The sequence below is a fragment of the Budorcas taxicolor genome, chromosome 2 (assembly GCF_023091745.1).
Source record: "Budorcas taxicolor isolate Tak-1 chromosome 2, Takin1.1, whole genome shotgun sequence".
Lineage (NCBI taxonomy): Eukaryota > Metazoa > Chordata > Mammalia > Artiodactyla > Bovidae > Budorcas > Budorcas taxicolor.
This window is the reverse complement of record NC_068911.1, coordinates 175,456,626-175,477,762: the sequence shown is the minus strand read 5'-3', so window position 1 is coordinate 175,477,762 and position 21,137 is coordinate 175,456,626. Positions and strand designations below refer to the sequence as shown.

The 21,137-nt window shown below is 42.8% G+C and overlaps 1 protein-coding gene across 3 annotated transcripts in view; it reads right to left on the bottom strand.

Moving 5' to 3' along the window:
- Nucleotides 1-1,798: 1,798 nt before the first annotated feature.
- The window catches only part of USP48 (ubiquitin specific peptidase 48), a 73,099-nt gene continuing 53,760 nt past the window's right edge, over nucleotides 1,799-21,137 (bottom strand). For all 3 annotated transcript variants that reach the window (XM_052659098.1, XM_052659104.1, XM_052659107.1), the window contains 12 exons: nucleotides 20,102-20,226; nucleotides 19,813-19,935; nucleotides 19,452-19,513; nucleotides 19,070-19,180; nucleotides 18,262-18,392; nucleotides 17,785-17,891; nucleotides 13,892-13,996; nucleotides 10,530-10,685; nucleotides 6,626-6,751; nucleotides 5,136-5,184; nucleotides 3,050-3,076; nucleotides 1,799-2,010 (listed from right to left, as the gene is read on the bottom strand). In XM_052659098.1, coding sequence (XP_052515058.1) covers nucleotides 1,988-2,010; nucleotides 3,050-3,076; nucleotides 5,136-5,184; nucleotides 6,626-6,751; nucleotides 10,530-10,685; nucleotides 13,892-13,996; nucleotides 17,785-17,891; nucleotides 18,262-18,392; nucleotides 19,070-19,180; nucleotides 19,452-19,513; nucleotides 19,813-19,935; nucleotides 20,102-20,226 — 1,145 coding nt within the window. In that variant the 3' untranslated portion in view covers nucleotides 1,799-1,987. The remainder of the gene's footprint in view (nucleotides 2,011-3,049; nucleotides 3,077-5,135; nucleotides 5,185-6,625; nucleotides 6,752-10,529; nucleotides 10,686-13,891; nucleotides 13,997-17,784; nucleotides 17,892-18,261; nucleotides 18,393-19,069; nucleotides 19,181-19,451; nucleotides 19,514-19,812; nucleotides 19,936-20,101; nucleotides 20,227-21,137) is intronic.

The following is a 21,137-nucleotide window of genomic DNA, read 5'->3' as shown; positions in this document are numbered from 1 at the left end:
CTGGTTCCAAGGATGGATGGCTTCTGAGGATCCTGTGTGCCGTGCACGCTCTCACACAACAGACTCGTTAAAACACGCCCTGCCTCCTCAGGGGCACAGACTAAAGACACTGCAAACACAGAGGGAAAACACAGGCAAGGAGTTGTAATTTTACCAAACAGCCACAATTACTCTGATAAAAAAGAGCTGTTCCAATGGGATGCTGCCAAGGTTACTGGTTCTCAAACTGAAACCTGCCTCCCCCATCCAGGATTTCAGCTTAAATTTTCAGAAAAGGGAGGGGTTTAAAAAAAAAAAAAAAAAAAGCCTAGCAAAACCCCAGGCTAAATAAAGTGTTAGCAAGGGAGATGTCTGAGTCAGCATCTCGGCCCAAAACTCTATAGAGTACGTACATACTCAGAGAAAACAGAAACAAGCTCCAGTCTTCCATTCCATCTGAAAATCGAGTTTTCTCAAGAATACTGTTTTGCTTCTATGTTGCTAATCAACAATAATCCTGAATTGGATAACAGGGCACACTCCATCCACACATTTTTTCTTTGTTAAATAATGTTATGTAGAAGATCTTTTCTGGGCATTTCAGAAGAATGCTTTGAAAAAGAGAGGAAGTGAGGGAATTCCCTGGCTGTCCAGTAGTTAAGACTCCACGCTTCCAATGCAGAGGGCGTGGTGGGTTCCATCCCTGGTCAGGGAATAAAGATCCCACATGCTGTGCAACATGGCAAAAGAGAGGAGAGGGGAGTGAGATCCAAGAGATGGGATCTGGAGGCTGGGAAGATGAAACTTTATATATAAAAATCTGTGTTATCATCCAAATGGACTTCAGGCCATTTTACTCTTCTGATAAGGTGGTCAGATTTCTCCAAACGGCAAGGTGTTATTTGATTTCCCACTTCTGAATAATGGGCTTTCTTCACAGCTCAGTTGGTGAAGAATCTGCCTGCAATGCACCCTGATTTGATTCCTGGGTCGGGAAGATCCCCTGGAGAAGAGACAGGCTACCCACTCCAGTATTCTTGGGTTTCCCTGGTGGCTCAGCTGGTAAAGAATCCATCTGCAATGCAAGAGACCTGGGTTCGATCTTCCCTGGGTTGGGAAGATCCCCTGGAGAAGGGAGAGGCTACCCACTCCAGTATACTGGCCTGGAGAATTCCATGGACTGTACAGTCAATGGGGTGGCAAAGAGCTGGACACGGCTGAGCGACTTTCACTTTCCTCTGAGTAACAGCAGCACTGGAGGATGCCATCTCGTGCAATACACTTGCCACCCCTTCTGCAAGGCATGACAGTGAACAGCCTTGGGAGACAAAAATGACACACGAGCCCCTGGCTCACTGCAGGGGACACACAGGTGCCCCCTCCTCTTCCCAACACTGAGCGAGACCGACCGCAGGCAGCGTGTGAGGGGGGTGTCCTGGGGCCGACACAGGAGTCTGATCTGAAGACACTTTCCCACAAGTACAGCAAGTTCTTCACTTTCATGCTTTATTGAAAGTAAAATATGAATCAAAGACAGGTACTGGTAAGCAGGTTATGTCTCTAAAGAATCACTTTTAGTTCAGAGCAGAATGTTGTCCCATCTACTGTGATACAAATTCTTCATGGACCAATGCATCTGGTATGAAACTCGAGCAAGGAAATAGAATGGAACTTTTTTCCCTCCCGTGACTATAAATCTCATATGTAAACATGATTTACTGATACTGCTACTAAACTGGTTCAGTCTTTTACTTGCCCTTTCCCTCCCACCACCCCCCTTAAATATAAAATTTGAAACATTTCCTTCAAGTCTGATGGCCTTCAGTGCAATCTGCTTTATTTGACATAAGGCATTTTGGAACAGTCACTTTTTTGAATGGTTTTCTGCCTTTTGGAAGAGTCATGTAATGGTTTAATTCTTAAATCCACCTTTTCTTTAATGCCCTAACATGTCAAACTCCTCTTCCCTTCTGGTCATTTCTGAGCAGTCAGCAAGTGTTCAAAAAGATTAATGTCCAAGTAGACCAGTACCTGGGGAAAGAAACACATGTGGAGGCACAGTTGTAAGCTGCAAGGTTAAGGGTTCACGTATCCCATTTGCATCACCAACAGGGAATATTCAACTCAGTGAGTAAGCACAGAAGCCCTCTGACATTGAAAGTAAGAAAATATATCGCCGTCTCCAGGCTTTCAGCTAAAGCACGTTTCTGTTGAAAGCCACACGGCTCGTACGCATTATCTTCACGCAAGGTAATCAAATTTTATTGAAGCTTTCATTTGATGGCCGTTTTTCATTAAAAAAAAAAAAAAGTTCTGCTTTATTTGTTTGAACCACTTTGGGAGTGTCTTTGCAGTGGGAACGTGTACTCAGAAAGCTGCACTGAGAGGGAGGCTTTATTGAGGCCAGGAGCTCGGCTCACTTGTTTGCAAGGAAACCCTGGTATTTGATTCAAACTCATTCTCTGGCAAAAACCACAACCTGTCATGGACCTCTGGACTAGGCCACAAAAGATCAAAATGGCAACAGTTAAATTTGTGAAAGTCAAAGGTCTGAATTCAACTGTGTGCAGAACCCTAGTGGCCAGGATGCAGGAGAAGGCATCGCCGTTTACCCATTTAAAGCGATAATCCAAGAGACGCCTTAATCCTACAAAGAGAAATGAAACCTTTTCGCTGAACCTGATGTAGTTCAGCAGATTCTTCTCCTCTAATTCTTATCAGTTACAAACTGTTTTGCTCTAAGATGAGACTGATAAGAGGAACTGGAAAAAGGTTAAGTATAAAAATGAAAATGCCACTAGCTAAGTGCCCAACTTCCCCCCAAAACGAGATAGAAAAAGCACAGTGGACATCTGGCAGTGGATATGTCTAACACACAGGCCCGATCTGAGGCTTGAGTGCTGATACAGATAATGAAGACGCGAATAAAAAATGCATTTAACTAAAATTAATTTCAGTCATGAGACTCAGATTGAATTAAATTTTAAAATCAAATTATAGGCTTCACATTAATAGAAAATTACAGTATGACTGTGACACTCATGAACAAAGCATGACAAATGTAACTTACCTTTAAACCCTTCTTCTGGCATACACACTGGAAGGAAAAAAAAATAAGAATTCCAAATTGAAAAGACTGTTGCTACAGACAGCAATAAGTTCACTTCAATGCCGAAGGATAAAAAGTTTAAAACAGCTTTTAATAACCTTACTCACCTATAAAGGTTACCTTTGAAGTTACGGATAATATCAAATGGCAATCTTTGTTTTCATTTTTATAAAAGCAATACATATGCATCATTGAAAAAGACAAACACTGGGAAGAACAAGGGTTGTGACTGGAGCCAACATTCTGCACGACTGGGGAGGGGTGGGGGGCACCTGCTGGAGAAATCCACGGGGCCTCCGCCTCCTGTCCCCCGCTTTTGCCCTTGCGGCCACGTCTTCTGGTGTTTAACCTCAGCATTTCTAGATGCTTATATTGCTAATTCACAATTTTTGGTAATACCTAATAGTTTCCTCAAAGATAGAACCACCTCTAACATAACACATGGCTCCTGCCCATCCTCCTGACACACTGGTATTTTTTGTCGCTAAGCCAATCTCCAGTGTTACACTCCTTTTTTACTCCTTAGCAGCGGCCATGGTTGAACGCTCTGGGGTGCCTGGGTGATCGTTCTTGTCTGGCATGACTGTCTCTCTGGGGTTGGTAGCCGCTGCATTACTTATGTGTTTCATTTTCTCTATACCATCTCTGATTCAAGGGTAAACTCCTCAGGACAGTCATCTGTCACTTCCACTTTCCCCAGGGAGTGTGCTCCAATCTGGAGCGGGCATGCTCAGCACCTCCTGCAGCGCTTCGTGCTGGCAGCTCTGGAACTGCCCCCTTGCCCTCTTCAGGGCATCTGCTCCTGTGTTGGATCCCTGTTTTCAGGTTCCACTGTTGACGTCTTTCTTCTTACTCTTGTTTAACAGAGTACACCCTCCCAGAGTAAACGGTAGGTGAGAAAGAAATTTTTTGAGGCCTTATATTCACAGAGCCAACCAAATGCGTGTAACAGAATAGTCTAGTCAGAGAATTCTAGACTGAAGCTCACACTTCCTCTTTTTCTTGTGGGCACTGGCCTGTTGGTTTGTCCTTGACTTCATCTCAGGAATATGACTGGTTTTTCCTTCCATACCTCTAGATGTTTTTAGGATCTTAATCTCTAGATTTGCACTAAATTGTACCCAGGCCTTGGCGCACCCGTTTTTATTTTCATGAATTGTCTTCTGTTCTCTGAATGTTCCTTACATACAGACGATTTGCTCTTTCTCTCGTATTGTTTACAGTTACTTGTAAAGCTTTCTTGTGCTTCCCGCATCATCTACCTCCTGTCCAGCCTGTTGACTGATGTCTTTCGGTTCCATGCTGTTCTCTGCCCTACTGTCTGGAGTTCTCTGGCTGTCCCACTTCCCACAGAAGTGTGAGGGACTAAAAAGATGTCTGAAAACTGTCTGGTTTGGCTTCACCCAAAGGCACCTGGGAGATGAACTACTTTAAAAATATCTGTAGGCTGTTTCCTTGAATTGCTCTGGTTTCCCTAGAGGAGAATCTCTTCCCTCCACTGTGGGAGGGAAGAGATGGGCTGCCAGCGTTTGAACAAAGGGCTGGTCTCCCTATTTGGTAGGTAACACGTCTCAGTCTCACCTTTCTAGTTTAATTTCTTCAAAGGAACACAAACTCTGCAGGTCAAGAAGGGGCACTGAATGGATGTAAAGGGAAGGGCTGTGAGGCTGTGTGCAGTGGTGAGCCGGTTCAGGTTGGGACCTCACTCCTATGTTCAAAGGCACCCGGGGCGTCTAATTCCTGTGTGCCTGCCACATGCTCAGCAATCTGAATTAGCTCTGCTTTTTGTTGGCCTCGTCTATTTGCAGGCTTACATCTGTTTCAGTTTCCTACAGTAAACTACTACTACTACACTTTCCTCCATTTTCCCAATTTTCATAGATATCATTCTTTAAAAAGAGTACTAACGGTAAGACTCTACCTTGGCATGTAGAAGCTTTACTCAAGCTTAAAAGTAAGGACACTGTAGACTAAAGATTCAATAACTAAAACCCCACCATCGTTGAGCAAGTTCCTCAACAATTCCCCAAACAAACTGGTCTTTTACCTTGCATGACATCGTCCATTGCAGCATAATCTGCAATTGGTTCATCAGCCTAGAAAACAAATGAAGACAATTCACAACCGCACGGGAATGGAAGCCAGGACGAGGAGAGCGCCCAACCTCCTCACAGAAAAGGCTGGCCATGGAGTTGACCACCATGTTGCTCCCGGACACAAATACTGTCCAGTGGAAAACAGCGTTCAAGCCAGAGTTGGCAACGTCCAGGATGAACAAACGGCACCCTGTCAAGTGGGCCAAGACTCATCACCCCCGTAACTGCACAGACTGCACACTGGATGTGGCATTGCTTTCCTGTTCCTCAGATACTTTTTAGATGTAGCAAGGTTCAGATATCCTCATTTAATGGATATGATTTCAGGTGCCAATGATGACAGCGTGAGTTGCAAGAAGTAAAATCAGGATGGTCCTCGAAAAATGCCAATTAGGTTAAAAATACATTTTCATCTTCCCCACCATCAAGAACGAAATACCCATGTTCTTTTAAAGGCAAGAAGAGAGTGCTGAGTCTGAGCTTGTGGTAGGATTAGCTGCAAGGGCAAAGAGGACAACGACCAGTACAGACTCCAGTTGCCCACCTGAAGTGCAAACCCATCAGTGACACGGGCTGCTTCTAGGATTTTAGACCGGGCTCTTCTGATTCAGCAAACCAAACAGGTTTTCAGAGTTAATTCCACAGAACCTACAGTTCCAAGAAAACCAAGCAGAGGGAGGGGGCGGGAGCAGGATGAGGGGCGTGTGTGTGCGCGTGTGAAGGGCCAGATATGGACCTGCATCACCACTTCCAGGGCCTAACTTTTATCTGGCCAGAATTGAGGCTCTGCCTATGAACAACACGCTCCCCAGTTCAGAAACCTGCAGAATACTCTAACACATCACGCAGGGGGCATGCGTCTGGCCACCCAGAAACAAAAGAGCCAGAGGAAAGTGACGAGATCAGGCCCTGCCTGAGGGAGAGTAGGCCTGGGCTAAGCAGGCTGGCTCAAGCAATCTTCATCCGTGACAGTCGCAGAAGCCCCGGTTTTCCAAAACACACCTGCTTCTTTTAAACCTTTTCTCCCCAAGGTCAATTTTCATATCCTGGATAAGAATCTCACTAAGCCAACCATAAGTATTTTGACTACTGTGGTCAAGCCTTGATTCTTATGTTTCTTTCCGAGCTTAACTGGCTGGTACTTCTGAGGGGGGCGGGGGGATGTTTTAATAGGTAGAAGTACGGTTAAGTAATTCACCAATCCAGAATTTAGGGAGGAGGTTAAATCTAGATTATTTTAGACAAGAATTATGAGAAGCCCACAGACCAAGTGGCTGTCTGACCTGCTCTAAGTATCCGATAGCTCATCCAGAGATGCAGCTGACTCACAGCAGTAGCTTGTTGCCACATCCTGCCGAGGGCCTGGGAACCTCAACCACCGCCGCACCCAGTCTACACGTGAGAACCCCCTGAATCCCGCAGGCGCAGAGCCGCTACTCACCTTTAACAAAATCACAGATTCAGGAATGACGCCTAGGGTTCCGAGGGTGGCACAGTCATCACTTAAAATCTTTCCATCAATTGACAGGTTCTGGTCAAAAGGAGCAACCGAAAACGCATGCATGATCTGTGCCAATATAAAAGAAACAAAGGTTTGTACAAAACAAAATACTGAGACTTAATACTCTGTGTGAATAAATAATTCTAAGGAAGAAATAAAAGACTTCAGAATACAAAAGATACTACGGTTTGCAGTCAGCCCACTTGCTTCATTCCTATTGAAACTGTAATCCCAATATATCTGGGAACATCCTTAGGAGGCCTGTTAGAGAATCAGGAGACAGTTGTACCCCCAGGTCCTTTTGTTCTGCATCTTACAACCCCTCGGTGGGTGGGGGTGCGGAGAAACGAAAGAAGTGGGAGGCGGGGCTGCGCTGACAGTCACTCTGGTTACAAGGCTTGGGCACGGCTGTTATAGTTGCTCCCACTGTGCCCAGGTCCCACATCTTTTTAATAATCAAATCAATTCTAAATTCTTTCACGAAACCATCTCGAAATTAACCAGCAGGCTACCTGGACTCTTTGATTCCCTTCTGTGAGCAGCCTGGAATACAAACTTGAGCAGTTAGGACTGCCACATATTCTTAGATTGGGTCTTGCCTCTAGGAGCCAAATATGAATTTCTTAAGGGTAGGGACCATGTACTCCACCTCAGTTTTAGCCAAGTATTAAATACAGTCAGAAAGACTATTGTGCATATTAAACATTATTTTCAAAATCAGAAAAATGAAAAAAAAAAAAAAAGTTTTAAAATCACATCCAGGTAGTAAATACCAGAGAGAAACAAGGAGGAGTTGGGCTCAGGGAGGCACACATAGATACCTTCAGCGATACATTCTAATTCTTCATTTGGGTGTGTTCTAGAGTATTCATTTTATTATGCTGCACACCTGAATTACACAGTCAATAGAATGCGTTCTACTACACATGTCTTTTGTTATACCAATATCCATGATGCTATCGGGAAATCATTCTACCCTTTTATGCACTTGATTCTGCTCTTTGAAAAAATCCAGAAAAACAAAACAGGAAGCCCTGAACCACGTCTGTATAGAATTGGGCCCAAGAGCTTTATAAGCTGGGAAGACCCTGACCAGAAAAGTGATTTTAATAATAGCGCACAAGTAAATAAGAAGAGGGATAACAACAGTGGCCTCCTCCCTGTTAGGCCAGATTCATAACCGGACTTCTCCAAAGGACCTCAGGCCCTGAGTGGCAAGCAAAGTCTGCTTAAACAGGGATCATCACCGATCCTTCTATGGAACAACTGAGCCTATTTCTGGTGAGAAAGGACAGTTCTACCAAAGCCAGCCCGGCACATGGGCATCAGGCAGAGCCAACAGCTCTGGGTTCATAAACATGACCCAGGAAGAAGAAAGCACAGCGATGGAGAAGGTGTTCTGGTATCAACTTTAACGAAGGCAATGTCACAGCTGCCTGACTGCACGAATGCTAGTTCACAGGGCCTAAATGGGATGCACAGGGTCTCTGCACCATCGCAGAGAACGGATGAACAGCAAATACCTCTAGACACGAGCACCGTCACTCAGGGGTGGAGGCTCATACTTTGTATTTTGAGCCCACAGACAAGGACATTTCAATTTATTCAACAACTAATGAAAACACCCTGATGCTGGGAAAGACTGAAGGCAGGAGGAGAAGGGGCTGACAGAGGATGAGATGGTTGGATGGCATCACCGACTCAACGGACATGAGTTTGGATAGACTCCGGGAGCTGGTGATGGACAGGGAAGCCTGGTGTGCTGCAGTCCATGGGGTTGCAAAGAGTCACAACTTCCAAAGACACAACTGAGCGACTGAACTGAACAGAATGAAGATTTATTACACCGTGTGTTGAATATTGTGCTAGGTACTGGAACTATAAAGGTGAGTAGTAATCCCACCCCAGAGAGGTCCAGAGGGAAAAAAAACAAGCAGTGAAGCTGGTGGCAGAAAGCACACACAGAGCTGGCGGGGCACACAGAAGCGAGGAGTGCGCTGTGTAACTGAAGGCCAAGACAGGTTTTGCAGAAGAGATGTTGTCGAAGATGAACCGTGCTTCCTAGTGAGGAGAAAATGATATTTCAGAGTGAGAGAACAGGCCGAGGACATGGAAGTCTATGGCCTACAGTATAATTCATAAACCGTTAAGTGCAAGGATTCTAACGTTCTCCAGGTCTGTGTGACGAGCGAGTGCAGCACGGTCACTCTAGGAAGCCTAACAGGAACAATGAAAGCTCTGTTCCTATAGCTTCATGTTGCTTGCCATGACGTGCGTGTGTGCAGGTGTATTTATTGGCTGAAATGAGGAAATGCAATAAGCAAATTAGGAAAATTTCCTCCTTCCTAAGGCAGGCAATACCACCTGCTCAAAATCCATCTTAGGGAAAATGGAATAAGACAATTAAATACTGAACATGTTTTGAGAAAAGGGATGAATTTGTACTTCATTTACATTATGGCCTCATAGGTGGATGAATTAAGCGACTATAAACGGGTATGGTGGCCATCCTATTAACCTGGAAATGTGGTCTACCCCAGGGAAGAGGCGCCGTGAAACATAAAAACATGCACTACGTGCTTGAAAACTCACCCACCACCACCAGCTGAGGGTCACATGCATGTCCACCAAGCTGGCACGGTGCTCAGGCAGGGTGGCAAAAACCCATCTACTGGGAGGTTTTGAAAGCACGCCACGGAGCACTGAGGGGGAATTACGCTTCACCACCCTTTCTTTTGACTGCTTGGATCACAGTGGTCCTCCACGAAAGGAAGGGAGAGGAGAGGAAGGACAGGGCAGAGGAGCCATCTGGGGCGCGCGCATCAGGGGGGCTTCCTGTCCAGAGCTGCTGCCTTCTAACAACTGTCTGCAGGTGACATGCTCCAAGATGGAAGCTCTTTCTGCTGACTTTTGATTTACTCTTTTAAAAGGGCGAGTCCACAATAAAAGCAGCGCAGGCTCTGACAATGTCTTGATCCACAGGGGCTGTTTCTGTAATTTAAAGGTTTTGAATGTTTCGAGGTTTACCACTGGCAAGCAGAAAGCCGGTGATAGAAACAAGCTTTCTTAGATGTAAAAGCTACAATAACAGAATAAAGATATTACGCCAACGCATTTATTTTCAGAGCCATGGGTTCAACCAAGGGAAATAATGTTCCCGGGACAATCTGGAAAAGAACACCCTCAAAGGAAGCCTATATTTTTGCCTCAATTACAATGATAAATATCAGCACAAGGAAAAATGCATAACCAGTAAACTATGCCACATGAAAGTAGCAAAGAGGGAAACTGGGTCAACTTTTGGGATCTGTATCAGAGACTACCACAGATAAGGCGCCAGATTTTCTTTTTTCATGGACATCTTGCATGTATCAGCCTCTCTTTCCTCGGTTTTGGGATGTACCGTCGGCATCCTCATTTATAGTACTTTCGCGTTCCTACCAGGAAACAATGCCATGAGGCATTTTCATCACTAATCCACTGCGTAGATGTGCAAAAGCAATGAGGTGTGAAGAGGGGTGGAGTGGGAAGAGACTGGGAATGATCTAAAATGAACCATTAAATGGCTGTCAATATTTCTCCTCATTATTGGAAAGCTACTCAGAACTGGCTCAAGGTTTCAGAATCCCCCAAATACTTTCCCTCTTCACAGATTCTTGGCTAATTTTGAAAACTTTGAAGCTCTTTCTAAAGGAAGAGTTATTTGAATTTGGGGACCCAACAAGTATTATTCTAAACTCAAAAATGCCCTCTCGCAACAGCTCAATACTTAGGTGAAAAGCAGAAACTCATGAAGGTCCCGTAAGTTCAGAGCATGATTAAACAGATGTTATACTTTCCTCACCTGGATTTTCAATTCTTTCAATGTTTGATTAGCAGAAACGAGAAGAGCTTTTTCACCACGAACTTTTCTGTGTCGCATACTCCGCCGAATAACTTGCTTCTGATAGGCTATATAATTTTGATGGGAGATCTTTTGCCGCTTTGTTCCTCCATTGCTCTATAAAGATCCAGAAAAAAGCACTGAAATTACCCACACCATGACCCTGCTCAAACGTCACAGAACAAGGAAAAGCAGTTTATCAGAATGTAACCGTTTGAAATTCAGTTTCAACAGTGAGTAGGAACTCACTGAAGGTTCTTAGAAGGCAATTAAAGTCCTTGAACTGCACACAAGCTCCAGGATTTAAAAATGTATGTATTATAAAAAGGACATTTAAAAGCGGTGGGGCGGGGGGAAAAGGCCAGAAAAAGAAAAAAAAGAAAAAAAGCAGAACGGAAGGTTTGACCTTAAGTCGGAAAAACAGTTATGATACACTGAATCCTAATCTGTGTATTAAACATTTCCTTCTTTTAGTGAATGACACAGATGCTAACTATAAACTGCTGAGAACTTTAAAAAGGGCTTTCCTGGTAGCTCAGACGGTAAAGCGTCTGCCTACAATGCGGGAGACCCAGGTTCGATCCCTGGGTCGGGAAGATCCCCTGGAGAAGGGAATGGCAACCCACTCCAGTACTCCTGCCTGGAAAATCCCATGGACTGAGGAGCCTGGTAGGCTACAGTCCATGGGGTCGCAAAGAGTCAGACACGACTGAGCAACTTCACTTCACTTCAAAAAACTTACAAAGGTTTGCCTTTGAAATTGCAAAAATGTTTTGACTTGAAACTAATCAGATATTTAGATCTAGCTCGCAAATCACAGAAAATACAGGGGCGAGAAGTAAGTTAAAACGAGTAACATAAGGAGGCAATCAGCTGAATCTAGAATGTGAGACAATCTACTCAATACAAGAAAAGGAACTGGTCTCTAGTCAACGTCAAAAAGGAAAACAAAAGGGGGCAGAGGCCAGGTAACTGTTATGGAAAAAAGTCTAAACTGATACAAAACAATGTGTATCTTGGTTGCATGCTGGTTTGAGGAGAAAAAATTGTTTAAGGCACATTTGGGATAGCTGAAGAAATCTGATTACAGGTAAACAGCATATTGCCTTTTTTGATAAGAACTGGTTTAAGAACTTAGAGGTGAAATGCCATGATGCGCACAATTTAAAGATGGTTCAGCAAAAAGTACAGGCATATGTAATAAATACTGTACTAGTTTTAAGAAAAAAATAATAGATGAAAACCAAATATTTCTCTAAAATACTCTAATAAATGCCTCATCAATAGGTTAACAACCAGACAAGATTCTTCTGCTAACCAAGACATGGAATGAATGAAACAAGATTTTTAAACTACTCTTTTCCCCGGGTTTCATTAAATCTGGATGAGGTAAACCCCCAGGCTCCGGCTCTGGCTTCCACAGTTGTCACTGAGTGTCAGCCGTGCATAATCAGAGCAGTTTAGGGGTCATTATGGACACAGACGCCACACAGTCATTATCAATGGAGCACCAGGGATTCACAAAGCAGAAAGGGGCAGGAAGTAAACGGAGCAGCATCTGCTGAGGGCGAGAGCCCACTGGCTGGTGCTGCACAAGGCTTGACTCAGCTCTCGCCGTGAATCTAAAGGGGCACACAGGCGGTTCCAACAGAAGAAACACTGAATGTGGGAGTTGACACAGCTTTCTCAATCTCAACAATTCAAAAAAACGAAAAAATGTGGGAGCTGGTAACATTTTTCTCAAGCTCAACTATTAAAAAGAAAAAAAAAAAACTCAAGCATTTTTCAATTGTGAAATAGGACCTAAATTTCACAGAAATATAAGGGAAAATATCTGTAACAACCTACAATTTTACTTTGGAAATATAAAACACAACCAAATAACAGAGGCCTGAGCATTAAGCAAGATATGTTTTTAAATGAGTCTAAAAGCCTTCCCTAGAATTATATTTTTAAAACACCCATAGAATTTAAATCCAACTTATCTGACAAAAACCAGTCCACTGGTTTTAGAAGGCTTTCAATTACCTAAGTAACATCCAACACTGGGTGCATTATTAACCTAAATGGTAGATAAGGTCAAAGTCAAAGGAACTGGGCTGATCTAGCTTAGAGAAAAGAGGAAAGGGGATTTGTTTCTGTCCATTAAGGACAAACACAAATGCGCCATTTTATATTACAGGATTTAAAACAGCAATTACAGAAGCTTTGTATGAGATACTGCAACGTATTACAAAGAAAAGGTTTGAGGAGTCTGAAATTCTGAAAACACTTGACATTCTTCTGGGACCACCTACTCTTTTCAAAAAGGAAGGTTACACTTTCTTTTGCAAGGTGAAATATTTAAAACATTAGTCAAGAGTATTACAACATCCAAAGAATGAAAGGAAAGACAAAAGAAAATTCAAAGTATAAAGATAACTATGGCATAAAAAACAATGTTCTCCAAGAAACATTCTCTATCGTATTTGTTAAAGGGAGATCTGTTGCCATGTGCCACTGAGGTATAGAAGCAACTTTAAAACTGCTGCGGCTATGGCAGCAACGGACACAACTAGCCATTCAAGAAAGTTAGCTTCTCAAAAAGCCAATCACTTGAAAATATTTTTAACAGTCTTCTAAGCAACCCTTGGGCTGAAAAGGAAAGCCTGAAATGACATAAATAAGAACACTATATTATATATATAGTATATTGTATATATTATATATATATATAAGTAAAACTTTTACAAACTGATTTACAAAGTTCACTGAAAGAACAGATTCCAAACTGATTATTAAACCATACTCCCAAACAAGAGGGGTAGAAATATCATAAAGAAATCTGCAAAATAGGTAATTTTAATAGAAGAATTTAAGGTCTTCACAATGAAAAATCAAAGACTAATGTTGCTTCCAGTCACTTGAAACTTTAGAGACCTGAAAGTCTCTTCTATAAACTTCAGTATTATAAATGCTATTATGTGTTTTGTTTGTAATGAGAGAAGTTGAGGTTAGTAATTTTTTCATACATAAATATGCCATGATTAAACAGCAAACCAGGCTTATGGTTAGTTTAAGACTTTTTTCCAGGTAAAAATTTAATCATTACAGTATATTTTAGCGCTTCTTCTTTAATAGCAATTAATTCTGGAGTATTGTAGTCCATGACTTTTCATGAGAAATCGGGACAGCTATAGCATGATAGCCAATGAGGAAAAGAAGGGGAAAGGGTCCTGAGGACCAACCCTGCACACAGGCCACAGAGAGACGTCCAGGAGCTCGGAGCCACTGCTTTCAGAGCAGCGGAGGGTGTAACAGTGAAAAGCAGCTTCAACACAGACCTGATTAAAGTCTGGATCTTTTTCTCCATCCAGTTTAGCTTCTTCCTTATCCTCCTCTGTTTCAGAACTACTCACATTTAGCTCTGGAGCTGAATCCTTCATCACCTGAATGCGCCAGGAAAAGAGAGAAGTAGGTCAGACCCTAGGGAGGCGAGCTATGGAGACGGTGGAGCTTTGACGGCACAACTTCATCAGTGATGGGGTAACAGACCAGACAGAGGATCAAGACACGGCGGCGCCCTTGTTTTCTGTGCTCTGTGAACACGTTAGTTTTATCCTAACACAGGATAAAGAGAACGGATGAAATACCGCTACCAAACTTAAAAAATAGTAAGACATCTTTTCCTAAATTGGATATTTCACACTAGGTATCAATATATACATGTACTAAGAGGTAAAAAAGATACAAGAAAATACTAGCGGATAAACAGACATTTTTACTCCTCCATTTCCCCAGGAAACAAGGTAATGAGGCCTCCTTAATTCAACTTCTGAGGCAGAACTGTACACCATCAGAGAATAATCTGTAAGGTACCCTTCTAAAATTCATGTCAAGTTTGGCAAATATCATCAAATATAATGCATCTATTTTGTCTTCAATTCCAAAAACCTTGGAATCAAGTTAATGAGGTGTCCAGAGAACCAGGTCAGGACCTACCTAAGAACAACACTTAACATAGTGAGAATGCTCCCGAAACAGCCCACAGTGACACCCTGCTCCCAAATATGCCCAGATCTATGTTTCTCCTACCCTTGAGGTCGACCAATGCAAGACGCTCTACAGAGGTCTTTCTTACTTCTGTTCTGTCCATATCAACTCCAAATACAATGGCCAGGGTGACTTTTTGAAACCATAAGTGAGATCACACCATGACCTCCCTTGAAACTTCAGTGGCTTACACCTAGGCTTCGAACAAAGATCCCAAATCCCTGGTATGAGGTACAAAATTCAATTAAAATTTGATCCCTCATCACACATCACCCTCCCTCCTTGGGAGAAACTTCTCTCTAGATCAATGCCGCCCACTATGGGAGTGAGAGGTGACACAGGTCTGCTGAAGTCAAAACTACATAAAAACCCGGTTCCTCAAGTCAGCCCAGTTGCATTTCAGATGCTCCACAGTCAAGGGTGGCTGGTGGCTACAATGCAGATCAAGAACACCTCCGTCACCGCAGAAGTGTCCACTGGGCACTGCTGCTCTAGACACGATGACCGACTCTACTGTTTGAGGGCACCAGGCTTACGCTCCCGCCTGGCCTCCACGTCACAGGCAGGGTCTCTGACAGCTAATGCTCAGGTAAAACAACTCCTCCTCTAAGGCGTCTTGCCTACCCCCTCCCTATTTAACAGGACACCTCCACCTCTGTCAGTCAAATGCTCTACTCTGCAGATTTCCTTCAAGATGCTTGTTCTTGTGTGAAACCATCTTACGCATCTATGGCTTATTCTTGATCTACCCCACTCTCGAAGGTAGGTACAGCGGTCTTCTGCACGAACTGTATCCCAAGACAGTTCCTAGCACACAGTTGGCATTCAATCAATATTGTGTATCGAAATCAACAACTGACTAGACCCACATAAGGCTGCCCTTGTGGCTCAGCTGGTAAAGAACCCGCCCACAATGCAGGAGACCTGGGTTCGATCCCTGGGTCAGGAAAATCCCCTGGAGAAGGGAATGGCTACCCACTCCAGTATTCTGGCCTGGAGAATTCCATGGACTGTGCCCATGGGGTCGCAAAGAGCTGGACACGGCTGAGTGACTTTCACTTCACTTCACTTCACTTCAGACCCACATAAGAAAAGTCTTCTTAAGCGAACAATGCAAACAAATAGAAGAGAACAATAGAATGGGAAAGACTAGAGATACCAAGGGAACATTTCAAGCAAAGATGGCCACAATAAGGGACAAAAGGTCAAGCACCTAACAGAAGCAGAAGAGATTAAGAAGAGATGGCAAGAATACACAGAAGAACTTTACAAAATTTTTTAATGTTCTGGATAACCATGATGGTGTGGTCACTCACCTAGAGCCAGATACCCTGGAGTGTGAAGTCAAGTGGACCTTAGGAAGCATTACTATGAACAAAGCAAGAGAAGGTGATGGAACTCCAGCTGAGCTATTTCAAATCCTAAAAGATGACGCTGTTAAAGTGCTGCACTCAATATGCCAGTAAACTTCCATGGTGGCTTAGACGGTAAAGCATCTGCCTACAATGAGGGAGACCTCGGTTCGATCCCTGGGTTGGGAAGATCCTCTGGAGAAGGAAATGGCAACCCACTCCAGTATTCTTGCCTGGAAAATCCCATGGAGGGAGGAACCTGGTAGGCTACAGTCCACAGGACCACAAAGAGTTGGACACGACTGAGCAACTTCACTTCATTTCACTTCAGCAGTGGCCACAGGACTGGAAAAGGTCAGTTTTCATTTCATTCCCAAAGAAAAGTAATGACAAAGAATGTCCAACTTACTGTACATTGCACTCGTTTCACACACTAGCAAGGTAATGTTCAAAATCCTTCAAGCTAGGCTTCAAAGTATATGAACTGAGAACTTTCAGATATACAAGCTGGATTTAGAAATGGCAGAGGAACCAAAGATCAAATTGCCAACATCTGCTGGATCAAATAAAAAATGAGACTTCCAGAAAAACATCCACTTCTGTTTTACTGACTACACCACACTGTTTTATTGACTACACCTTTGACCTTGTGGATCACAACAAACTGTGGACAATTCTTCAGGAGATGGGAATACCAGATCACCTTACCTACCTCTTGACAAACCTGTATGCAGGACAAGAAGCAACAGTTAGAACAGGATATGGAGCAACCGAAGGGTTCAGAATTGAGAAAAGAGTACGTCAAAGTTGTATACTGTCACCCTGCTTATTTAATTTATATGCAGAGTACATCATGGAAATGCTGGGCTGGATGAATCACAAGCTGGAATCAAGACTGCTGGGAGAAACAACCACAACCTCAGATATGCAGATGATACCACTCTAAAAGCAGAAAGCAAAGAGGAACTAAAGAACCTCTTGATGAGAATGAAAGAGGAGAATGAAAAAGCTGGCTTAAAACTCAACATTCAGAAAACTAAGATCATGGCATCTGGTCCCATCACTTCATGGCAAACAGATGGGGAAAATGTGGAAACAGTGACAGATTTTATTTTCTTGGGCTCCAGAATCACTGCAGATGGCGACTGCAGCCATGAAATTAAAAGACACTGGGTCCTTGGAAGAAAAGCTATGGCAAACCTAGACACTGTATTAAAAAGCAGAGACATCACTTTGCCAACAAAGATCCATATAGTCAAAGCTATGGTTTTTCCAGTAGTCGTGTATGGATTTGAGAGTTGGACCATAAAGAAGAATCGATGTTTTTGAACTGTGGTGCTGGAGAAGACTCTTGAGAGTCCCTTGGACTACAAAGAGATCAAACCTGTCAACCCTAAAGGAAATCAATCCTGAATATTCACTGGAAGGACTGATGCTAAAACTCCAATACTTTGCCCACCTGATGCTAAGAGCCGACTCATTGGAAAAGACCCTGATGCTAGGAAAGATTAAGGGCAGGAGGAGAAGGGGACAACAGAGGATGAGATGGTTGGCTGGTATCACCGACTCAACAGATATGGGTTTGAGCAAATTCTGGGAGACAGTGAAGGACAGGGAAGCCTGGCATGCTGCCGTCCATGGGGCCACAGAGAGTTGAACGTGACTTAGTGACCGAACAACAGACCCACATAAATTTATGTAACTATTCCTCTTCCATTCCAGTCCAATGGCTCCACCCTTCAAAGGAGCTCCAGGCAATATTCAGTGAAAATCAAACAAGTCAAAAAGCAAGCTTAATCATTACTAGTCATGGCCACAAGAGGGACTGGTACCTTCTTATTATCCACAACTTTATGGACGTAGATGGTGGCTTGAGTGTATTCACGCAGGTCCCTCTGCTGTTGACACAATAAGCCTTCTCGACATTCTGGACAGAGTTCTAAGGAAAAAGGTTTTATTTATTTATTTATTTATTTATTTTTAAAAAAAAAAGGTAAAATAGCAGTGGCTAGGGAATTACTACCAAAAGAAGGAAAGATCTAAAGGAACATTTCAAAGTTACCAGAGAGTATTTATCAAACTACTCCTCTTATTTTTTAATGGCTGTATTTTATTATATGCAAATAAGTAAATTTTTACTGTCAAAAAACATACAAGTACAGTCATTATATGATACTTTCCAGCTAAGGAATATAGAATGGACCACCACGAGATCTTTAAGTAAAGAATACAATACTGACATACTCTTTCCCTCCCAGTTAAAACTGTAACTTTTAACTACATAAACAAAGAGCGACTTGAACACTTACTAGGCTCAGAAATATACTGTGTTTCTGAAGGGCTTGCATCACCTCCTTCAGTTCTGGTGATTTTAATTACATGATCCACGACAAAGAGCTTTTGTATCATTTGCCACTCACTGGGCCATATGAGAGCTATACTGTGCAAAAAAACACAACATGCTTTAAGACACAAGGACATAATCCATCTGTAAACCAAAACTATCAAAACCACTATTTAATACAAAAAAATTGAGAAGGAAAAGATACACCAACAGGAATGGTAGTTTTTCAAATTAAAGAATGCTATGACTTTCTTTTGTATGAAAAAAAGCAGAGAAACTAAATGTACTGGAGGCACACGAATCAACATGGCTAAACCTCAAAAACCAAAATTGAGCCAAGAAATTAGCTACAGAGGGGAACGACGTAACCTAGAGACACTGCCCTGGGTACTAGCAATTTCTAAGGAGAAAGCGGGGCTCCAGGAAGGAGAGGGGAGAAATAAGAGCAAGTAGCCTCAGGCAGCCTCCTGACTTTTACGGAGAAGCAGCCTTTCTTTTCAGTATATGTGCTGCCAAAGTGAGCACAACAAGCAGTCTTAAAAAAAAAAGCCAAGCCAACCTCTGGTTACACCAGAGGAAATAATCCCACAGCGAGCACAAGAAGCAGCCTTTAAAAAAAAAAAGACAAGCCAACGTCTGGTTATACCAGAGGAAATAATCCCACAATTCAAGAAAAGATTGGTTCTTAAAATAGACTGTGTTAGACGAGACGTTTCCTAAACACATTCTATCAACCATCGGAAACAAACATCGCATGAAGAGAAGAAACTCACAGTTTAGAATCTTCTTTGGTCATGGAAGCAAATGTAAACATGAGGCCCCCGTGGGGACACAGGAGAGCGCTGTTTCCGACCGATGACACAGGACTGCACCTGGTAGGTTTCCTACTCAAAGGAGCAAAGGACGATCAATATACTTCACTATGGCATGACTGAAGAGAAGATTTTTTATGATTATTTAAAAATTAGAGACATTTTTCATGGATATTAATAACTAAATGTACTTCTTAGGATTATTCATTTAAATTCTCAGGAAAAAAGCTTTCAGTATAGGCTGTTATAGTAAAAGGTAAGGTACCATGATTACGATTCATGAATTAAAAATACTGTAATCAAAAATTTAAAAAAAAGGAAATAGGTAACCTTTGGTATTTACCTGACAAATTTTCGCCACTCTTCTACAAAGAACTGTGACACAATGTAGAGGACATCTGTTTCCTGGAACAGAAAAATCAGACCAAAGTATCTCTTAAATTCACTGCATTCTTAACCTAAATCCTATAGAGAAAATGTCTCCATATACTGTGGGTTTTCCCTTTCAAGTCTCATAAATAAAATGGAAATAGAGCCCTCTATCAAGCAACCATGAGCAAGAGTCAATCCTCCAGATTAGAAAACTATACAAATGTAACAAACAGAGACGATCTCATTATTCTGAAAGCACTGTTCACTCAGGAACTTGGCAAGGGCCTTACAAAGGTGAGATGGATTCTACCCCTTTGTGGGAATCACGATACCTCCGGCCAGTTACTAAGACACGGTCTGTTTTTGTCCTGGAACAAATTTGGAAGAGAAGTTTTCTGCTCGTTTGCAATCATCTTATGTAAGGCTTCGTTTTCTTCCCCTTCTCTTTCTAGAATCTGAAAGAGAATCAAGCAGGAAGTGATCAGCCATCGCCAGCTGCCAGCACAGGACCTGCCGCCTCCCTGCACCTCCACTCAAAGCGCAACGCCAGTCCTCCTGGCAAATCAGTCCAGGGAGGAGACCTGTGGCTCCCCAGCTGCCAGGGCTGCAGGCGGCACGTACCTTGCATTGTGAACAGCACTCCCTGGAGCTTGGGAATTCGGGAGCCTTCGGAAAGTACTGCTGCAGTTTGCTCCAAGCCTCTTTAGAAACAAGCCTTCTTTCATTTTCTGATATGCATAATTCGCCTAGGTCAAAAAGAAAAAAAATGGGGTGGGGGGGTGGGGGGGAAGAGTTTGGAAAAAAAAAGTTAATATATACCCTGCCAAAATCTACTTAATACAAATTGGTAGCGCTTCTTATCCTTCTGTTCCAAAGTGCTGTAATTTTCTCTCTCTCTCCAATTTCAAAATCTCTAAATTTTAAATTTCATCTAATTCTAAAGGAGCTAGCCATTCCTTTGTCCTTAATCTAGGTCTTTCCTTCTGCCAGTGAAGGAAGCAATATAAAAGGGCTTCCAGAGGTTCTGGGGTGCCACCGTGGAGGTTGTCCAACAGCATTTCATCTCCACCTACATTCAAACGGCACAATTTCCTACAGAATGCATTTTCTCCCATTTTGTCTTATTACTTTACTAAATTCACCCTGAACCAAAATGCTATTTTCAATGTTGTGTGACCCTCATAGTTAAATAGTAAAGCAATCTACTGTTAAGTTGGAAGACCATCTCCAGTCAATACCCAATTGGTTTGCTGTTACTACTACAAACATCTGAACCCTGTGGATCTTTAGAAACCCAAGAAGAGAAGAAATAAGCAGAGGACTAGGCACCACCACCCTCCTTTCCTCAGGTCACAGACACGTCCGCGTGGCAGTGACCCTGGGCCCCATCAGCCCCTCCTCGATCTGCTGCTCACATGGGTGCTTCCACCAGTCCAGGGCCACTCTCCCCACTCTATCCCTCCTTCTGTCTGTGGGTCTAGCTCCACTCCTTCAGCTGTTCCCAGCAGACAGCGAGGTGCATACATGGACCTATATGCTTTATGACCCAAAAAAATTCTTGTAAGTTTCCAAAAGAAACTGTGTTTCTACTGCCATTGGCAAGATACCTACATGTTTAATAAGAGATAGAAAGCCAGGGGCTTTCTAAATGTACTAT